This window comes from Herpailurus yagouaroundi, unplaced genomic scaffold (genome assembly GCF_014898765.1).
Source record: "Herpailurus yagouaroundi ecotype Mexico unplaced genomic scaffold, PumYag 180, whole genome shotgun sequence".
NCBI lineage: Eukaryota > Metazoa > Chordata > Mammalia > Carnivora > Felidae > Herpailurus > Herpailurus yagouaroundi.
This window is the reverse complement of record NW_024412411.1, coordinates 5,311,457-5,331,105: the sequence shown is the minus strand read 5'-3', so window position 1 is coordinate 5,331,105 and position 19,649 is coordinate 5,311,457. Positions and strand designations below refer to the sequence as shown.

Sequence of the window (19,649 nt, the reverse complement as noted above, 5' to 3'; positions counted from 1 at the left end):
TATCTTTTAGAGATTCATAAAAGCCTTGTCGTGGACACGTCAGGAAGTTTCAAAAGTGCCTGCCAATTATACCACTCCTTCTGAGAATAAAACAAAAACCCGAAGACATTTTTTGAGGGCTTGAAAAAGCCATATGCTCTGACCAGCTATGTCCTATCTCAAATGATTGTTTAAGGAATCCATTTGGAATGTATCATCTAGCAGACAATTGAGTAGCAAAATAACAATGACTAACACGTTTCATTTCAAAAACCACTTTAAAACCTACTTTTCAGTCTTCAGTGAAAGAAGAAATAAAGGGTAAAAGAACACTATGGCTGGACTCTGGTTACATTCCTTCGTGTTTTGTGGTCTGAGTCTCAAAATGAATGCAGCAAAGATTTCAGAGTTTCCCTTTATAGTGTGCATGCAGGTGCACAATAATAGCTTAGGCAAGGCATCAGTCCAAACCTGTGTTTCAAACAGACCAGACAAAGGAAAGAACTAGTTTTCCCCCACCCGCCCAGCAAAACTGGCTAAATAGGACTCTGAACTCCACTATCTCACCTGCCAATAAGCAGATAAGGCAGGTAATCAAGGCAAAGAGGCTGAGGATTCCTAGGCCGATTACAAGTATAATATGTCCAATGAGCCGTTCAATTCCTATTTTCCATCTCCCCCGAAGCCCTGATTCCACCTAATAACCTGGGAAGGTTTACATCAACACTGACACACTCAGGAGAAAAGAAACCCAGGCCAATCTGCTCTTCAGTGATCCAGGCTAGGAATAACTGAGAAGTTGATCCAATTAACAAGCACAATCAGTTAATTTACTTTAATTTATTATGTTTATTTGTATATCTATGTTGTTGCAGAAAGGATATGAAGTTTTACTAAAGTTCATTAAAGTCACCTAAAATATTTGATAAATCTGAGTACAGCAAGGTAAATGTTCTCAATCATAATATGGCACGCCATTGATTGTAAGATACACCTCATTTTTAGCAATATCAAAATGTCAAAAATATTTATATTAGAACCAGTAAAATACAATATATGCTTCTGTAAAGGGGGAAGACAGAGGTAAAACACAATGCAATTCCTGTGGTTCCTGTGGCTTCCAAAGAAACGGGTAACACAATCACCTAAATCTAGCTCACCTTCCCAAATTACTTAGGAAAATAAATTAGGATAAACAAATCATTGCTACTTCTCACACTGGGGCATACTACATGGAGTTGCCCACATGTTAAGCTGCTTCTTCACAAATTAAAGTGTGCAGCTGATCTGGAGAAAGTGTATTATTTAGAAGGACACCCTTCCTTCTACACCCTTCCCAAGTGCTTTTTCTACATAACCAATATTTTCAGTCGGATCACCATATACTAATTTGGTAAAAACCTAGAGATATTTAATTTGTTTAATATGGAACCTAGGGAAGGTTGGGAGGGGTGATCATTCTCAAAACTACAAGGTGATCTTACATGTTCATGCTTAATTAAAATCATGGGTCTCTTTATTGCTTATTAGTAATGTGTTTCACCATTAAACAAATGGAATGATGTCAATAAAAATGGAGGAGGAGATAGATCTAAGGTCTTGTCCCTCCAGAGAAAAAAAAATTTTTTTTAAAGCAAAAACTGTTAGAATCAACTTTACTGAAACTCTGGAAAAAGTCAAGAGTGTAAAACAACAGGCTGAACGACGAATCAAGGAAAAGGAAAATCAAAATCAAGAGAAAAGCTTCACGGAATTTCTACTTATACTGTTCCCAACTCCCTCCCCAACTGAGCAGTGGTGAAAACAGCAGCCTGCTAGTGTGGGACCTTGATCCCTAGTGCATGAGGGAGCCAACCAGATTTTATTCTAAAATAATTTATGTTTGTCTGTCCTATCTTGTCTGGGGGCTACTTGAAGAGCTAATGTAAGGCACTTGCCTTGGTTTTGCCTAGTCAGAACTGCTCACTCAGAGGTGAAAGGCAGGGGACATTGTTCAAGATGTCAGGCAAACAAATCCCACAGCCTCCTTGTGCAAAAGATTAGGGCTGAGACACACAACAGATTGTCTAAGCCTGGGAGGTAAAGCTGGTGAGAGTTTCTGCAAGAAATCAGTGTTTTCAAAAGAGCCCATATATACTGGGGAAGACAGAAGATATGTACATGCCCAGAATAGGATGCACACTCAGAAAAGACCTGAGAAGACTCCAGGCTTTTAGCTCTGGCTGATCATTAGGCTCACTGCAAGCAAGAAGCAAAGGCTAAGGCCTTCGTGTTGAAAAGAAAAGACATCAGACAAATGCAAAGCTGTACAAAGAAATAAAGAACACTAGTAAAGGTAACTGCATAGGTAAATAAAAAAGACAGTATTATGGACACACAATGTAGAAAGATGTAATTTGTGACAATAACAACATAAAGGTGGGAGGACAGAGGTATAGAGGAGCAGAGTTTTTGCATGCTATTAAAGTTAAGCTGGTATCAATTCAAACTAAACTGTTATAAATATAGGATATTAGCCATAATCAATCAATTTCTTTGATATCAGCCATAGGAACATTTTTTTGAGATATGTCTCCCAAGCAAGGGAAACAAAAGCAAACTTAAACTACTGGGACTACACCAAAACAAAAAGTAAACCATCAACAAAACCTGGAAGTAAACTGTCAACAAAACAAAAAGGCATTCTACAGAATGGGAGAAGATATTTGCAAATATCATATCTGGTAAGGGTTATCTGGTAAGGGTTTATAAGTAAGGAACTTCTACAACTCAACGGCAAAAACCAGAAATAATCCAGTTAAAAATGGGCAGAAGATCTGAACAGACATTCTTCCAAAGAAGACACACAGACGGCCAAGAGACACATGAAAAGATGCTCCACATCACTAATAATCACAGAAATGCAAATTAAAACCACAAAGACGTATCACCTTACACCTGTCAGAATGGGTAAAATCAAAAACATAAGAAATAAGTGTTAGTGGGGATATGGAGCAAGAGGAACCCTCATGCACTGTTGGTGGGAATGCAAATTGGTAAAGCCACTATGGAAAACAGTATGGAGGTTCCTCAAAACAATTAAAAATCGAAATATCATATGATCCAGTAATTCCACCACTGGATGTTTACGCAAAGAAACCAAAAACATTAATTTGAAAGATATATGCACACCTGTGTTTACTGCAGCATTATTTACAACAGCCAAGTTATGGAAGCAACCCAAGTGTCCACTGTTAGATGAAGGGATAAAGAAGATGTGGTATATGTACAATGGAATATTACTCAGCTACAAAAAAAAATAAAATAAAATCTTGCCATCTGCAACAACATGGATGGGCCTATAGAATACAGTGCTAAGTGAAATAAGTCAGTCAGAGAAAGACAAATACTATGTGATTTCACTCATATGCGGAATTTAAGAGACAAATTAACAAAGAAAAAAAGAGACAAAACACAGACTCTTAAATACAGAGAACAAACTGGTGGTTGTTGCTAGAGGGGAGGTGAAGGACGGGCTAAATAGATAAAGGGGGTTAAGAGTATACTTATCTTGAGCACTGAGAAATGTATAGAATTGTTGAATCATTATATTGTACATTGTACAATTGTACATTATATTGTATATTGTGAAACTTACACAACACTGTAATGTTAGTTATACTTCAATAAAAATAATTAAAAAATAAAAAATAATTAAAAAATAAAAGTAAAGGGCGGCTCCATTACTTGAATGTCTGACTCTTGATTTCTGCTCAGGTCATGATCCCAGGGTTGTGGGATCAAACCCTGCATCGGGCTCTGTGCTGTGTGTGGAGCCTGCTTAAGATTCTCTCCCTCTGCCCCTCTCCCCCACTTGTACTTTCTCTCTCTCTCTCTCACTGTAAATATAAAAAAAATTTTTAATTTTTTTTAAAAATAAAAGGCACTGATTTAAACTATACAGTGTTCCCTGCCCTCTACTTGGAAACTGAGGGTCATTGTTTTACCAGATGTAATATTAAATTCTTCCATTTGGTGCCTACATTTTCTGCCTCTCCTCTTGCAGTTTCCTAAATACAGTGGAGGGTATTTCATTTCTTCATGTCTATGAACACAAAAGTCTCTCAAACTAGAACAGTTGTTCTCAAGCCTGACTCCACATTAAAATCACTTCAGGAGCTTAAAAAAAATACCTCATATTTGGGCCCTATTAACTAAATCAGAATTTCTGGGGAAGAAGTCAGAAATCTGGAGATCAGGAGCTCATTTTTAAAGGCTCCCCAGTTGACAATAATGCACAGCCAGTGTTGAGAATAACTTACCTAGAATCATCTATTATCCACCTCCCTTTAGCCAAGTGCAGTTGTTTTCTCAACTCCAATCATTCATATATCAGTTTTGGAAAGTTGTGTTTTTGCATTTGAATTTCAAATTGATAAGCAAAAAGTTGTTCATAAGATCATCTTATCTTTTAATGTCTGTATATCTATAGTGATATCTTTTTCCCCCTTATACTAGTTGTTTTGCCATCTCCTCTTTCTGAATTAGTTCTGCTAAGGGCTTATGCATTTCTCAGTTGTTTCTCAAAAGTTCTCAGGGCTAGAACTTTTGCCTGTATTTTTCTCCTCCATTGTTCAGTTGTCCATTTAATTTCTGCTCTTACTTTTATTCTTTCCTTCCTTCAACTTTCTTAGATCTTAATGAACTCTTCCTTCTCTAGTGGTTTCATGAGACTTAGAAGACTTAGATGACTGATTTGTAAATCTTTCTTTTTTTTCTACTACACGCATTTAAGGAAATGAATTTCCCTCTGGGCACAGATTTAGTTGCACCTTACAAGCTTTCATATGCTACATTCTATTATCATTCAGTTCAAAAGTAATTTCAAACTTCTTTTATAGTTTCTTCTTTGACCTATAGGTTTTACACTGTTTTTTTAAAACATTTTTTTTTAATGTTTATTTTTGAGAGAGAGAGAGCATGCGCCAGTGCGCACAAGTGGGGGAGGGGCAGAGAGAGGAAGACACAGAATCCAAAGCAGGCTCCAGGCTCTGAGCTGTCAGCACAGAGCCCGACGCAGGCATCGAACTCACGAACCGCGAGATCATGACCTGAGCCAAAGTTGGACGTTCAACCAACTGAGCCATCCAGGCGCCCAGAAGTATTACACCCACACATTTAGGGATTTTATTATTGATTTCTAGTAAATTCCACTGTGGTCAGTAAATATACTGTAAATTATTTAAATCTCTCGAAATTTGTTGAGGCCCAGCATAATCAATTTTGGTAAATGTTTCATGTATATCTAAAAAAGAATGTATCCTACAGCTGTTGGTACAGTATTCTTCAGCCATAACTAAGTTCTAGTTTATTGAACTCTTCAAATCTTTTAGATTCTGACTATTTTATCTGCTTCCTATAATAATTAATAAAAAGAAATATAAAGTCCTCTGTTATAATTGTGGATTTCCTTGAAATTCTGTGAATTTCTGTCTATATGTTTGAAGTCATGCTTCTAGGGATGGATATGTGTGTGTGTGTGTGTGTGTGTCTGTCTGTCTGTCTGTCTGTGTATAACTGACAGCATTAAAATAAAATATCTCACTTATTTAAATTGCCTTAAACTTCATTTTGTCTGATATTAGTGTAGTTAGCTCTCATATGGATAGTATTTGTATAATATGTCTTTATTCACTCTTCTATCTTCATTATTTCTGTGTCCTTATATTTGAGGTATCTCTTGCAAGCAGGGTAAGTGTAGTTTTTTCAATCGGCCTGACAATCTTTATTTTTAAGTAGTACATTAATAACATTTAAAATTTACTGCAACTGCAGAATTTAAGTCTGGGTTAATAAGAACAAATTTACTATTTGTCTTCTGTTTGTTCCACTTGTTCAATGTTCATTTTCTTTTCTTTTCTTCCCTTTTTTGGATTAATCAAGTACTGTATTTAAAACATTTTCTATTTGTATCCTCTATTAATTTTTTGCCTACACATAACAATTCTTTTAGTGGTTATGAGATTATGACATGATCCTTGATTAGTCCTCTATAAAGTAGGATCTTTACCCTCCTTTAAAATCTTAGAAAACTTTAACTCCATTTCTACTTTCCAACATGCATAATTTCACATATATTTTATATGTATGTATTTCATATTTTATGACACTACTGAAAGGGCGGGCCTATGCCGGCCAACTCCATCTTGTTCTGTGTCCTTCACCTTGACCACACCTCCTCCCCTTGAGTAACCCCCCCTCACCTGCCTAACAGGACTCGGACCCTTCCCCAGGACCCTTCCCCAGCCAATCGGCTGAGGCCATAGCCATTACCTCACCAACTGCCCCCAGGCCCCAATAAAACCTTTGTCCTTTTGAAACTCGCTCTCTTTCCCTGGTATCTCACCGCTGCGTTGGTGCAGGTAGGGGATTGAGCGCGAGCTAGCTCGAATAAAGGCTCTTTTGCTTTTGCATCGGACTTGGCTCCCTAGTGGTCTTTGGGGATCACGAATTCTGGGCATAACAACTACTATTTGTTTTGCAGTCAAAATTAATTTAGATGTACTCACACTTACCCTTTCTGTTGTCTTTGTTCTTTTCCATATTTCCATGTTTCTGTGCTATGTTTACTTTTATTCTGACTTTAGCACCTGCATTTCCCTTAGCACAGTCTGCTGGGATGCATTTTCTCAATTTTGATGGTCTGAAACATCTTTTATTTTGCCTTCATTTTTGAAGGAAATATTCACCTAGTATAGAATTCTAAGCTGGCAGTATTGTTTTATAGTACTTAAAAAATTAAAAAAAAATTTTTTTAATGTTTATTTATTTTTGAGAGTGAGAGAGAGAGACAAAGCATCAGCAGGGGAAGGACAGAGAGAGGGAGATACAGAATTTGAAGCAGGCTCCAGGCTCTGAGGTATCAGCACAGAGCTCAAAGCAGGGCCCTCAAGCAATGAGCCCTCAAGCAATGAGATCAGGACCTGAGCCGAGGTCAGATGCTTAACCAACTGAGCCACCCAAGCGCTCCTGTTTTATATATAGTACTTTTAAAATGTCTTTGCATCACTTTTATGGTTCCTAAAGATTCTACTGAGAAATTAGCTTTCAGTCTTATTGTTGCTCTTTTGATGCTAAGTTGTCTTTTTTTTTACTAACTACTTTCAGTATTTTCACTTTGTCTTTGGTTTTCAGTTGTTTTAATATAATTTCCTTAAGTATGTTTGCTTTGTACTTATGAGTTGCAGTTAATGCTTCTAGAATTTGTAGCTTGATACATTTCGTCAAATTTGAGAAATTCTGTCATTAACTCTTAAATATTACATTTATTACCCTCTATGCTTTCTTCCCCCCCCCCCGTGACCCCAACTATATGTATTATATGTATTGTATGTATATGTATTATATGTATCTTTTTATTGGGTCCTATGTCAGTCTAGCACTTTTCTATATAATCCATCTTTTTTTTATTTGTGCTTTGGTCAGGATATTTTCTACTGACCTATCTTCCAGTTCACTAATCTACTTTTCAGACATGTACAACCTGCTGCTGAGTCTTTTATGCTTTTCTTGTTTGTCTGACAAATCTTTAATCATTTCACTTGTTGACTAGCAAGCACTAGGTTCTACATGAGAATATGCAGAGTATATAACACTTGTTCTCACAAAAGCAAATTAAATGAGTCAATCTTGCTATCATTAGCAATTTTAAGAAGTGTAGGATTTATTATAATCTAAATGAATAACCACATTCTATTTAAAAGAAATGAAGCACTGGGGCGCCTGGGTGGCTCAGTCGGTTAAGCGTCTGACTTTGGCTCAGGTCACGATCTCACTGCTCATGAGTTCGAGCCCCGCAGCGGGCTCTGTGCTGACAGCTCGGAGCCTAGAGCCTACTTCAGATTCTTTCTCCATCTCTCTGCCCCTCCCCTGCTTGTGCTCTGTCTGTCTGTCTGTCTCTCAAATATAAAAAAATAAAACATAAAAAATATATATATATTTTAAAATGAAGCACTTCACAAAGGATATATAAAAAATCACAATCTAGGTCACATTTTATATTTTTAATATATTCCATGTTTCAAACTGGCTTATATTAAAAGTATATAAAAAAAGATACTTACTCTCTCTCCTTTTCAGTCAGTTTGTCATTGATATTATCTTTGATTGTTGATCTAGATCCCTTATGAATTATAGGATATCTCAGGGGCACTTGTAGGAAAAAGGAAATCATGGAGACCAAATGTGCAGTGTAACCAAGGGCAACAGCAATGCTTCCATCGTCTTTTGCTGTAAATTCAAAAGCAGAGGAAAAGAAAATAACTATTTACCTTATAAATGTATATAATAGATCATAATCAATTTCAAGAGATTTCATAAGAAATAACTAGTAAATAAAATATTAATCACATCTAAATTATAGGATTTTTAAATAAATCTAAACATATTAACAAGACTTGAAATTTCACTTACTGTATTTAAAACTACCGCCCAATAATTAATGTGATGAGATTGACATTTCATGTTTATCTTAAGAGTTCTTAATACACTCTAATATCCATTACCTTCCTGGCATTTTTAAAGACAGAAATAATACCTGGTCTGTTATAATGTGAAAATTAGTTTCAGAGGTTCAATCATAGTACACTACATGAGCATTATATTTTATTCATTAACAACTTTATAAGCAATTTCTACTGCTGTACGATTGTACAAATTATTAAGTCTAAGGTAAAGTGAAATGGCACAATGCATCCTTATGGGGTATTTTCTCACTATCTACGAGATAGCGTTGCATAAATAAGACTGAAGTTAGAAACAGGATAGTGAGGAAAAATATTTTAAAAAGGAAAGTAAAAGTCCAAAAACCACAGTTTATATCTTATTGATTCAATTTAGGTAGAAGCAACTGTTGGGGCAAAAATGTATGTACCCAACGGTCAAACATAAGCATCTATCTTTTAAGAAGTCACAGATAGGGGCGCCTGGGGGGCCCAGTCAGTTAAGTGTCTGATTCTTGTTTTCGACTCAGGGCATGATCTCATGGTTTGTGAGTTTGAGCCCTGCATAGGGCTCTGCATTAACGGTGCAGAGCCTGCTTGGGATTCTCTCTCTGCCTTCCCCTGCCGCCCCCTCCTCCCCCCGTATGCACATGCTCTCTCTTTCAAAAGAAAATAAACTTAAAAAAAAAAAAAGAAGTCACAAATAATTACATTTTTTTAACATTTCTTTATTTTTTTTTTCAACGTTTATTTATTTTTGGGACAGAGAGAGACAGAGCATGAACGGGGGGAGGGGCAGAGAGAGAGGGAGACACAGAATCGGAAACAGGCTCCAGGCTCTGAGCCATCAGCCCAGAGCCTGACGCGGGGCTCGAACTCACGGACCGCAAGATCGTGACCTGGCTGAAGTCGGACGCTTAACCGACTGCGCCACCCAGGTGCCCCAACATTTCTTTATTTTTGAGAGACAGAGAGAGACAGCGCACGAGCGAGGAAGGAGCAGAGAGAGGAGACACAGAATCTGAAGCAGGCTCCAGGCTCTGAGTTGTCAGTACAGAGCCCAACCTGAGACTCGAACTCACAAATGATGAGATCATGGCCCGTGCCAAAGTCGGACACTCAACCAACTGAGCCACCCAGGTGCCCCAACATTTTTAACTCACCATCTAGACTTCTGCTACTACCTACCAAGGATAATAATCACCAGGTACTCAGAAGACAGTAAGAAAGGAAAACGTTTCAAGTTTGCCCCAGAAGGAACAAAAAAGTTAACTGTTTGGTATATAGTCTTCCCAAAATACTTTTAAAAGTTCTCACACACACACACACACACACACACACACACACACACACACACCTCTAAAAGGCTTAAACACATAATCTAGAATATCTCTAGCTAGAGAAAAGGCTGAAATAATTGAGATGACCTTGGCTTGATTTCTAAAGGTTATCTTTAACTTCAATTATTAGTGGTATTTTTCACGTTCTTTTTATATTTACTTATCCAAGTACTACCTTCTTGTTGTAGGAATGCCACTATAGTCATCTATTCATCATTTCATTCTCCACCACTGACTACCACAGTGGATTCTTGGTTTCTCTTTGAGTATACTACAAAAACAGGTAACATTCACTGTATACTTTCTTCTGCAAGGAACTGACTATAGTACTTTTATTTATGATAGTCATTAATTCATCAACAATTATGAAACTGGGTACCTTTTTATATGCTATTTCGTTCGTTTCACAGATGAAGAACCTAAGGGTCAAAGAAGTTATGGAACCCATCTGAAGTAACACAGTAACACCATATGGGCTGGCCTGATACCAGTGCCTCTGTCTTTAAGCACTCCACCATACTGTCTCAGAAGTTTACTGTGGAACACAACAATTTAACTTGGGCACTAGAATGTACCAAGCATATGACACACTTGTATCACCTTAGTTTCTTCACGCTTCTCTTATAAGGGCAAAGGACACCGAGTTCTCTGTGACTTGTCAAGTGTTTGACTGAGAATGGGCTTCTCAACTAAAATTTGATGTTCTCTCAAATCAAACTGCTGAAGAAAATGAACCAGCATTCATTTCAACTGACTACTCAGTCATGCCCTAACTGACTAGAATCCTAACTGTTCTTAGAGACCATGTCCTCTTGCCCCAGTCCCATGCAAGTACCTTGAGTCCTATAACACTTGTGTTGAAATCTGGATACCACAGTACCTTAGAGACTAAAATTACATTCGACTACATTGTAAATTCACCACATTATAATTTAATCATCATATAATGTTAGAGCTAGGAGGAATCTCAAATCACTGAATCTGATGCCAGCAATTTAGAGCTGAGAAAAAAATGTAATTCAGACTGTATAAGTGACTTGATCATAGTCCTACAGGTAAAATCCATGAGTGATAAAATAAGAGGGTGAACTGTATATACCCCCCCGCCCTTAAAATATCTATCCCTGGAGTCACAGCTAGGCTACTGAAGTCTATGAGAAGTCACTGAATCCTGTGCCTCCGCTTTCTGTAAAGGGTAAGGCCGATCGAATTTAAAATATTTCTATCAGTAAAAGGACTTGGTCTTTAAGAACTTTCTTCTGAAGTGAGAGAAGAGGAAGCAGACAACTTACAGTAATGAAGTATAATACTACACTAAGTTTGGACTTTTTTATATGTGCTTTACACTAAGCTTTTCCCTTCCTATGAGGCCAGACAGAAAAGAATTTGCAAACTTCTAGAAAGCAGCAGCAGGCCTCTTAACCAGCCTTCCAAACAGGTCAAATGCAAACTATGAATGCTTTAAAAAAAACCTATCCAATGCTAAACACACAAGCATCTACATTTTTCCATATTACTGAAAGGCTAATAATACTAAGGAATTGCATTTGTAAATTTTGAGACCACATCCACGTATCTATTAAAAGAACAAAAACTAGTCTTCTAACAGCACCTCTTTTCAATGACCAAAACAATTTTGCTTAAATTTAAAGATAAAAAGGCATCTCTATGAGAAGTCTACGCATGCAAATCAAAATCCAAAAAGAAACAGCAAAAGCCGAAAACTCGCTAAAATTGGAAATCGGCTTTGATTCTGGTTATTCACACTCACCATTGTTTCCACCACAAGACTCCCCGCTCCACCTATTAAAAACCCTAGGTTGTTTCCATTCCAGGCCACAGTGCTCAGTCATAGCCTCACTGTTAAACGCCATGGTGTTGGATTTCCAATATTGAAGCTTTATATTAAAAAGCATTTTAAAAGGACCACGGGTGAGGCATTACAGGGCCCAAGGGTATTCCAATACCCTCAAAAGGAAAACCACCTCCTGGTAGGGAAGTCACTTTCATCACCCCAAGACCACTGAACCTCCAGTGGGAAAATGTGAGCTCATGTGGTTAATTATGGCTATTGCTGGCCACGAACCTCAGATGTCACTTTCTGTTGCCAATCACTTTAGCTAAAAAACCAAAAGGTTTAAGGTTTCCAGCATTCCAAGATCTAAAAGACGTTTTACCTGCCAAAGCCAAAACCTGGCTCTCGGGGGTGTGCTTTTCCAGTAAGCATTAATGACGTCCCTAACACCTAATGCAGAGCAGAGGTTTGCGTTCCTTATGCCGCTCTCGGGGTTAGGAAGGTTACAGATGATAGGCTTGCTGGGGAGAAGGAGTTGGAGGGGGGTGGAAGGGTTCAGAGAGAACAGGAATAAACTGTAGGACTCAGGTGTGTGAAAAAGAGCTTAATTTAAACAATGCTTTCAGGGGCTTAAAACCAAAACAAAAATCTGCAGTTTCCTCATAATAATTTCTGATTTGTTTTTCAAACGTGAGTAGTTATTCAGAGCAGCAGTTTTTGTGTCATTTTTATGATAATAAATACCATCAACCCACAATGGCCATGACAATATTATAAATTGATTCAAATGCCCCTTTGACTTATATGTTGGACAAACTATTAATATTCAAATGCATCCAAGTACAAATAAGTGATCTAAAAGCTCTTACCATCCTGCCTTCCCAATCACTGAGGCAGCTGATTTGGTAAGGAACCAAGCACTCACTGATCCAGACAGGACAAAATATTTAAGACTCTAATCACTGCCACAGCATCTATGGAATCATTCCATGTTCTCAATGAGACACTGTTTGACATATGGTCTCTCCTTTCCAAGAAATCATGCCTGCATAAAGGAATACAGACACAGAAGGAAATCTGGGTCTCATTACCACAAAAGGCTCTCGTGTTATGGATTACTTAAAAACACACACAAACAATTTTTTTTTTTTTTTTTTTTTATGAGAAATGTCTCAGTCAATGGAACTCAAATGAATACCCTTCACCAGACAACTTTCTCCCATGGTGTCCAGGCTTCTTTGGCATACTCTAACAGTAACTTACCCATTTAGAAAAGAACAATAAAGTTTGGGCCACTACAGTAGAGTTTCCCAAACAGTGTCGACCCAGGCATTGTAAAGTCTATCCCAGCAAAGTCTCTCACAAATATCACAGAATAACCAGTTTGGAGTTCCTTACGAGAGAATGACCAAGAATGCAGCTGTTACAGAACACTAAAAAGCTGTCAGAAGTTTGGAAGAGGTTATTATTCAAAACAAGGACAAAAACGGCATCATGACAGGAATAATATGGACCTTAAAACCAGACTGACCAGGAATGACTTTAGCTCTGCTACTGGCTAGTATGAGTCTTTGGAAAAATTAACTAATCTCTCTGAGCCTCAATTTTCTTGTCTTAAAAAAAAAAAAAATTGAGTGTAATTCTTTCCTTCACAGAAGGAATTCATTCTCACACTTGTGAAAATTAAATAAACAAGAAGCACCACGCATGATGTTCCATGTTACCATATTTCTCTACTCTCCCAATCTAAAATGTCCTCCTACCCTTCTCTCACCAGGGGAATACTATTTCATCGTTTAAGACACCTCAGGCACCATCTTCCCTGTAAAGGTTTTCACGATCCCCTCCTGACGGCACTGAGTATTTCCACTTCTTTGAATCTTGGGTACCTACTATAAACTTCAAAGTGCCTGGCACAGGGTATGAAATCAATAAATATGTCTTGATGGCTCTGATTACAAGTTTAATGGCCTCACCTGGACCGAAAGCCCACTGAGGTAGGATCAATGTCCTACTCATCTTTGCACACTCTCAGCACCTGGCCCAGCAGGTGACACAACACAAGACATTCAGTGAATTGAGAATATGGAAGTGCCTTGCAGAATGCTAACATAAGATTTTAAAGTCCAACACCACCATATGTGCTTCTTAAAATTTCTGATTGTGAGGCATCACAGGGAGCGAACAGGGCCTTAGAGTGAAAAATTACACATTTGTTTCATTTTATCTCCCATTTCATTTTCAGCAAACTGCACTAAAAAGCTAAACTAATTATTTAAAGGGTGGGAAAAATAGATTCAGCTTGTTGGACATACTAAGAAGACAGAGCTGGCAAAAGCTGTGAAAAACTAGGAAACAGAATACTTTATAGAACACAAAAATAGAATCGAAGATTGATTATATCATCAGCTCATGTCATCCCTCTCTTAAAGCCCTGCAGGGTTTTCCCACTCCACTGAGAATAACACAAACACCCTACGGTGGCCTCTAGGCCTTGGCTGACCTCTCCTACCTTCCTCCTGCTCGCTACTCTCCAGTCACACAGGTCTGGTCTTTTTGGTCTTTCCTTCTTTCTCTCCTACTTTCCTCCCTTTCCCTCCTTTCTCTCACAACCAATTCCCATTACATCTACATGAGTACCTTATATACAAAGCTCTTTCAAGTATTATTATCTCATTCAGTCATCACAATAAATGAGAATGTAGATATTACCCATTTTATAGGTGAAGAAATTAAGCTGAGGGATTATATGATTTGTCCAAAATACAGGTCTTTTCTCCCATACCCCCTACCCTGAATTTTTTTTTCCAGATATATCAAGTTCATTGCTCCATCGTGAACTTTGTACTTGCTGCCCCCTCTTCGAGGAAAGCTCTTCCCCCAGATGTAGCAGACAGTTGGATCCTTTCAGCCTTCAAATTTTCTGTCCCATGTTTCTTCTCAGAGAGGCCTTCTCTAACTGCTTTCGCTAAAGTAGGTTCTCCTACTGTCTATAATAACATATTCCTTTATTAAATACTTGTTAAATACTTATTTTCTTATTGGTTGTCTCCCTCAAAAGATTGCACACTCCATGAAAGGAGAGAACATATTTGTTTCTTCTATCATTATATCCTCAAAATCCAGCACAGTGCCTGGCATATAGGTGTGCTCAATTAGTACTTTCTCCAATTGATCGTTGCTCTATATCCCCGGAACCTGGCACAAGGCTCAAGGTATTCAATAGGTTTGTTGAACGAATGAACGAATGAGGAAAAAGATGTGTTATGGCCTTCAGGACACCATAACTTGCCTAAAATCAACATCAAAACACATCTCCATGACTTATGGAGATTAGAAGGAACATTTTACAATGGAAACCTGACAAATCTGGGATAGATCGTTACCTAGTTTTGTGGTCTTGAGCAAGTCACTAACTAAATAGCTCATTTACATGCTATGTAATATGAGATTATACCACTTTCTTTACAGGTTTCCTTTGTTTTGTGAGGATTAAAGATAAGGCAAATGTAATGCTTTTACAGATCTAATCTTCTCAACATTAATGCAAACCAGGTAAGGACATGAATCAATATGTTCATAATATCGATTAGGAAATCAACTTTTGAGTTGAGTTTAGATGGCTTGCTCCAAATTACATGGTTTCTAGAAGGGGAAACAGGACTTAATACAGGTTTTCCCATTCCTATTTTATCACTCATATTACGTCCCAACTACTTGCTGTAAGGGTTGCTGTAAAGGCCAAAGTAGGTAATAAATCAGTCTTAAATGTTAAAGGACCATAAATAACAACATTTTCTTTATCGGGAAATGGAGGAAGGTCCCAAACAAAACCTGTAATGCCGTCTTCTTGAATAACTTCTTCCCACATACATAATATGCTACCTTTGGGAATAATCTATAAAGCTATTTAATAAGCCTCAAAGCACTGCATAGGCTAGGGGAAAAGAACCCACTTTGCTAACAATAAAAAAAAAAAAAGTCTTTACCAAAATGTCAAATAAAAGAAGTTCTTTCCTTTGGCCTACTGGTAAAGAGATTAGGAACTTTAAAATATAGCAATTACTATAAGTCACAGTCTATAATATCTCTAATGTAACTTTTTCTTAGTTCAAAGAGGACAGAAATGACAGTGTAACAAAAGTTGAGCCTGTGGTAGTAGGAATGTCACAAAATCAAATTTTCAAAGACGTTTCATGTTACCAGACATATGATTTTCTAAATAACAACAGAACAGATTAATGTTGGTTGTGCTTCTGCTCCCAACCACATACAAATCTTTCATGAAAATCAAACCAAAAGGATAGGGAGATTATTAGTATTCTTAAGAATGCCATTGTCTGATTTTCTTAAAGCCCACATAAAAACGATTTTCTTTTAAATTTCAAATATACAACTCAATAGTTTTTTCCCCATGATTAGAACTAAATATCCTCTTAAGTCTCCCATCAGAGAATCTGACTCTTTCATTTGGGAAGGGACAGAAGGTCCAAAAACCCTCTGCTAGGCAACCAACTCTTCAACATATCTCTATTTTTTTCTCTGCAACCTACCCATATATCATATACACCAAATCTTTAGATGTAAAAAGAAATAAAATACCTTGGAAGTCCTCAGAATTGGGCAACTTGACACCACATACAAAGTAATCCTTATGCTCATTCTGTGAATACAACCAAAGAATGAAATTAATTCTTTTTCTGTTTAAAGCACAGAAACCCTAGGTTAAATCTCAGAGAATTAAGCAGACCAGCGTTAACTCAAAGATAATACTGTTCTAGACACAAAATAGTATCATAATTGTTGAAGCTGGATGATGAGTACATAATGATTCATTATACTACCATCTGCACATTTATATATACTTGAAATTTTCTATAATATAAACATTTAAAACATCATGTCCAAGCAAAAAGCCATGTAAAATTTTTATTACAAAAACATCCCCACGAATCCATAGTTATAAACGAAGATTTTTCAATGGAATTAACAAAATTCTGTAAGCAACCTAAAATGCTATTAGCTTTCCTCAGAAAATTAGTCTTTTAAATTTCTTTTCATTAAAAAGAAAATAAAGCCATCAAGTTTGGTGATTTGGCTCTCTAAAAGAGAATTCTCATCTTTCTAATTTTATTGAAGTTTTACTTTTTACATTTACTCTAAAAAACTAGATTCAAAAACTTAACCTCCTGGCAGTTACCCCAGGAATTTCCTAAGTAGTACTAACAAATACAAATTAATTACCAGTTATATTTTTAAAGCAGTACACATGCATCTGCATGTATGCGTCAGAAATGCGGGACTCCTGGGGGGCTCATTCAGTTAAGCATCTGACTCATGATTTTGGCTCAGGTCACGATCTCATGGTTAGTGAGATTGAGCCCTGCATCATCGGCTCTGTGCTGACAGCACAGAGCCTATTTGGGATTCTCTCTCTCTCTCTCTCTCTCTGCTCTACCTTGCCTCGTGCTCTCTCTCTCTCTCAAAATAAATAAATAAACGAAAGAAAGAAGGAAAGAAAGAAAGAAAGAAAGAAAGAAAGAAAGAAAGAAAGAAAGAAAGAGAGAAAGAAAGAAGAAAGAGAAAGAGGGAGGGAGAAAGAAAGGAAAAGAAAAGAAAAGAGAAAAGAAAAGAAAAATGGAAGGAAGGAAGGAAGGAAGGAAGGAAGGAAGGAAGGAAGGAAGGAAGAAAGAAAAGAAAGAAAGAAAGAAAGAGAGAAAGAAAGAAATGATGGCAGTGGATAATCTGGCTGAGTAAAAAAGATCATAAGGAAACCAGAAATTTATCTGGCATTCTTTCAGATGAAAATGAGTACATTTCACCATCAAATTGCTATAAAAAACCAAATGGTGGAACTGAATGCCAATTCATTCCAAATCTATTTTTTTAAATAGATATTAGCTTCTGAATGATTCATGACAAAGCATACGATTAAGACTAGAGCAATGAATTTTTTCATTGAGAGGAAATTTCAAACAGAAACCATCTTTAAAAAGATTTTTTCCCAGAAAATTTGAAACTTACCAAATCAATAGGGTAAATGTAGGAAAGCTCAGATAGTAATTGCCTGCAACGAATTGTCAACTGAGCATTAGTCTTCAGAAAGAGTTCTCTGATAAGGAAAGATAAAAAGCATATTTGTTAAAAAAAAAAAAGTTTTCATGCTAATATTTATTTCCACATAATTGATGCAGAGGAAGATTAAATGGCCTGCAGTGGGCCACAGAAACTCAGAAGTAGAGTCAGAATAATAGCTAACATGAATCCTGACCTATCTCTAAATAGTATAAGATCAAGATAACTATATACTGAGGCCTACTGTGTGTATCAGGCATCATGCTAAGAGATGTAAAGGGTACAAATAATCATTGACTGTGCACCTACCGCTATATGCCAGGAGCTTTACAAACGGCTTTACTTATTAGAATAATTCAATTAGGTTGATATTATTATACCCATTTTACAAACAAGAATAAAAAATTTAGAGAAGCTCAGTAAGAAGACCAGGGTCTCATTTAATCTGAAAGCCAATCTGATTTCAGAAAATATCTACATGGTATTATCTTTAAAAAGTATTCTATTTTTCACTCACAGCTACTGCCTGCCATATTAGGAAAATAGAATAAAAAGAACAAACAATAAGCTGTGGCATGAGATGATGCAGCTCTTCTCTTGAACTAAAGAAATAAGACCATGAGATAAAATATCCATAGAATAAATTACCTGCTCAATTGTGCTAATGATTAAAAAAAAAAAAAAAGAGGAATTCAGCAAAACTGTAGGTCAAAGTAGAATGTAAAAGTAGTAGTATAACACAAAGAGCATTAAAGAGTTAAAGGGATCTAGTCCTGCTTTCCTTGTGAGCTGGTCAAAATAACTTCCCAGAGCCTTGCCTTCCTATCTGCAAATTGAGAGGATTAGACCAGATGATCTCCACGGTTCTTTCCAGGTCTAACATTCTTGAATGCTCAATTGCTAAGGTTTCTTGAAGAAAAATGTAGGATGAGATGAGTTTCCAGAAAAAGGGAGTAAACATGAGCAAAAGAACAGAGGTGGCATCAAATTAAGCATGTGCTGGAAAAAATAAAGAGAAAAACTATTAGCACCTATGAAATGAATGTTGTGGAGCAACTGAAATGAACTACAGTTGTACAGTGCCAATTTGCTGAAGGTTATTTGAAAGTTAAGCAAAACAATCACCATGACTTCTTAAAAGGAGAAAAAATATGGTAAAAATAGTATTTTAAGAGGGGAGGTCTGATAAGCAACATGGAGGATGAACTGGAAAAGTGGAGAGACTGATGTTAGAAAGACAAGCTAGGAGCTGTGGAGGTAATCCAAATGGACGAACATTAAACAGGAGTAAGTCTGAAGAAAAGACCATAAGCTACACTACATGTGGAAGACAGGAAGAGGAGAAGATTCAAACATTAAGTCATGGTGCAGTGGCCTTAAAAACTAGAAGAATAGGGGTGCCCGGGTGGCTCAGTCAGTTAAGCATCCCACTCCTGATTTCAGCTCAGGTCGTGATCTCACAGTTTGTGAGTTCAAACCCTGCGTGGGGATCTGTGCTGAAAGCACCCAGCCTGCTTGGGATTCTCTCTCTTCCCCTCCCCTGCTTTCTCTCTCTCTCTCTCTGAAAAATAAATAAACATTAAAAATAAATAAGCAATACATAAATAAACTAGAAAATCAACTGTTCACATTTCTCATTAGGCTAGGAGCTCTCGTAACTACTTTTAGCACGTGCATGACGCTCAGTAGGGTGCTTCATAAATGTTTGTTGAATAAATGAATGTGGCACTGATGTGTGTGGAATATAAATGAATACCAGCAGCTTTTACAGAATCCTGCTTTTCCAAATCCTACCCTTAAGGTAAACTCAACACTCTTAACTATTATTCTCAGTATTGCATTTACCTTTTCGCAGTACACTCCTTCCTCAATTCATTCAGAGATTCCTTCTGGAGTTGAAGCTTGAGGTGCTCAGTTGAAAATGCACTTCCTAGAGACAGATGGAGGAAGACAATTCCAGATGTAACACTGCTGATACCA

At 37.1% G+C, this 19,649-nt stretch overlaps 1 protein-coding gene across 3 annotated transcripts in view; it reads right to left on the bottom strand.

Annotated features, from left to right (window-relative positions):
* Positions 1 to 19,649, bottom strand: part of UVRAG (UV radiation resistance associated) — a 301,824-nt gene that overhangs the window by 119,091 nt on the left and 163,084 nt on the right. For all 3 annotated transcript variants that reach the window (XM_040489399.1, XM_040489400.1, XM_040489398.1), the window contains exons 9-12: positions 19,515 to 19,599; positions 17,619 to 17,706; positions 16,197 to 16,257; positions 8,082 to 8,247 (exon numbers count right to left, since the gene is read on the bottom strand). In XM_040489399.1, the coding sequence (XP_040345333.1) occupies positions 8,082 to 8,247; positions 16,197 to 16,257; positions 17,619 to 17,706; positions 19,515 to 19,599 (400 nt within the window). The remainder of the gene's footprint in view (positions 1 to 8,081; positions 8,248 to 16,196; positions 16,258 to 17,618; positions 17,707 to 19,514; positions 19,600 to 19,649) is intronic.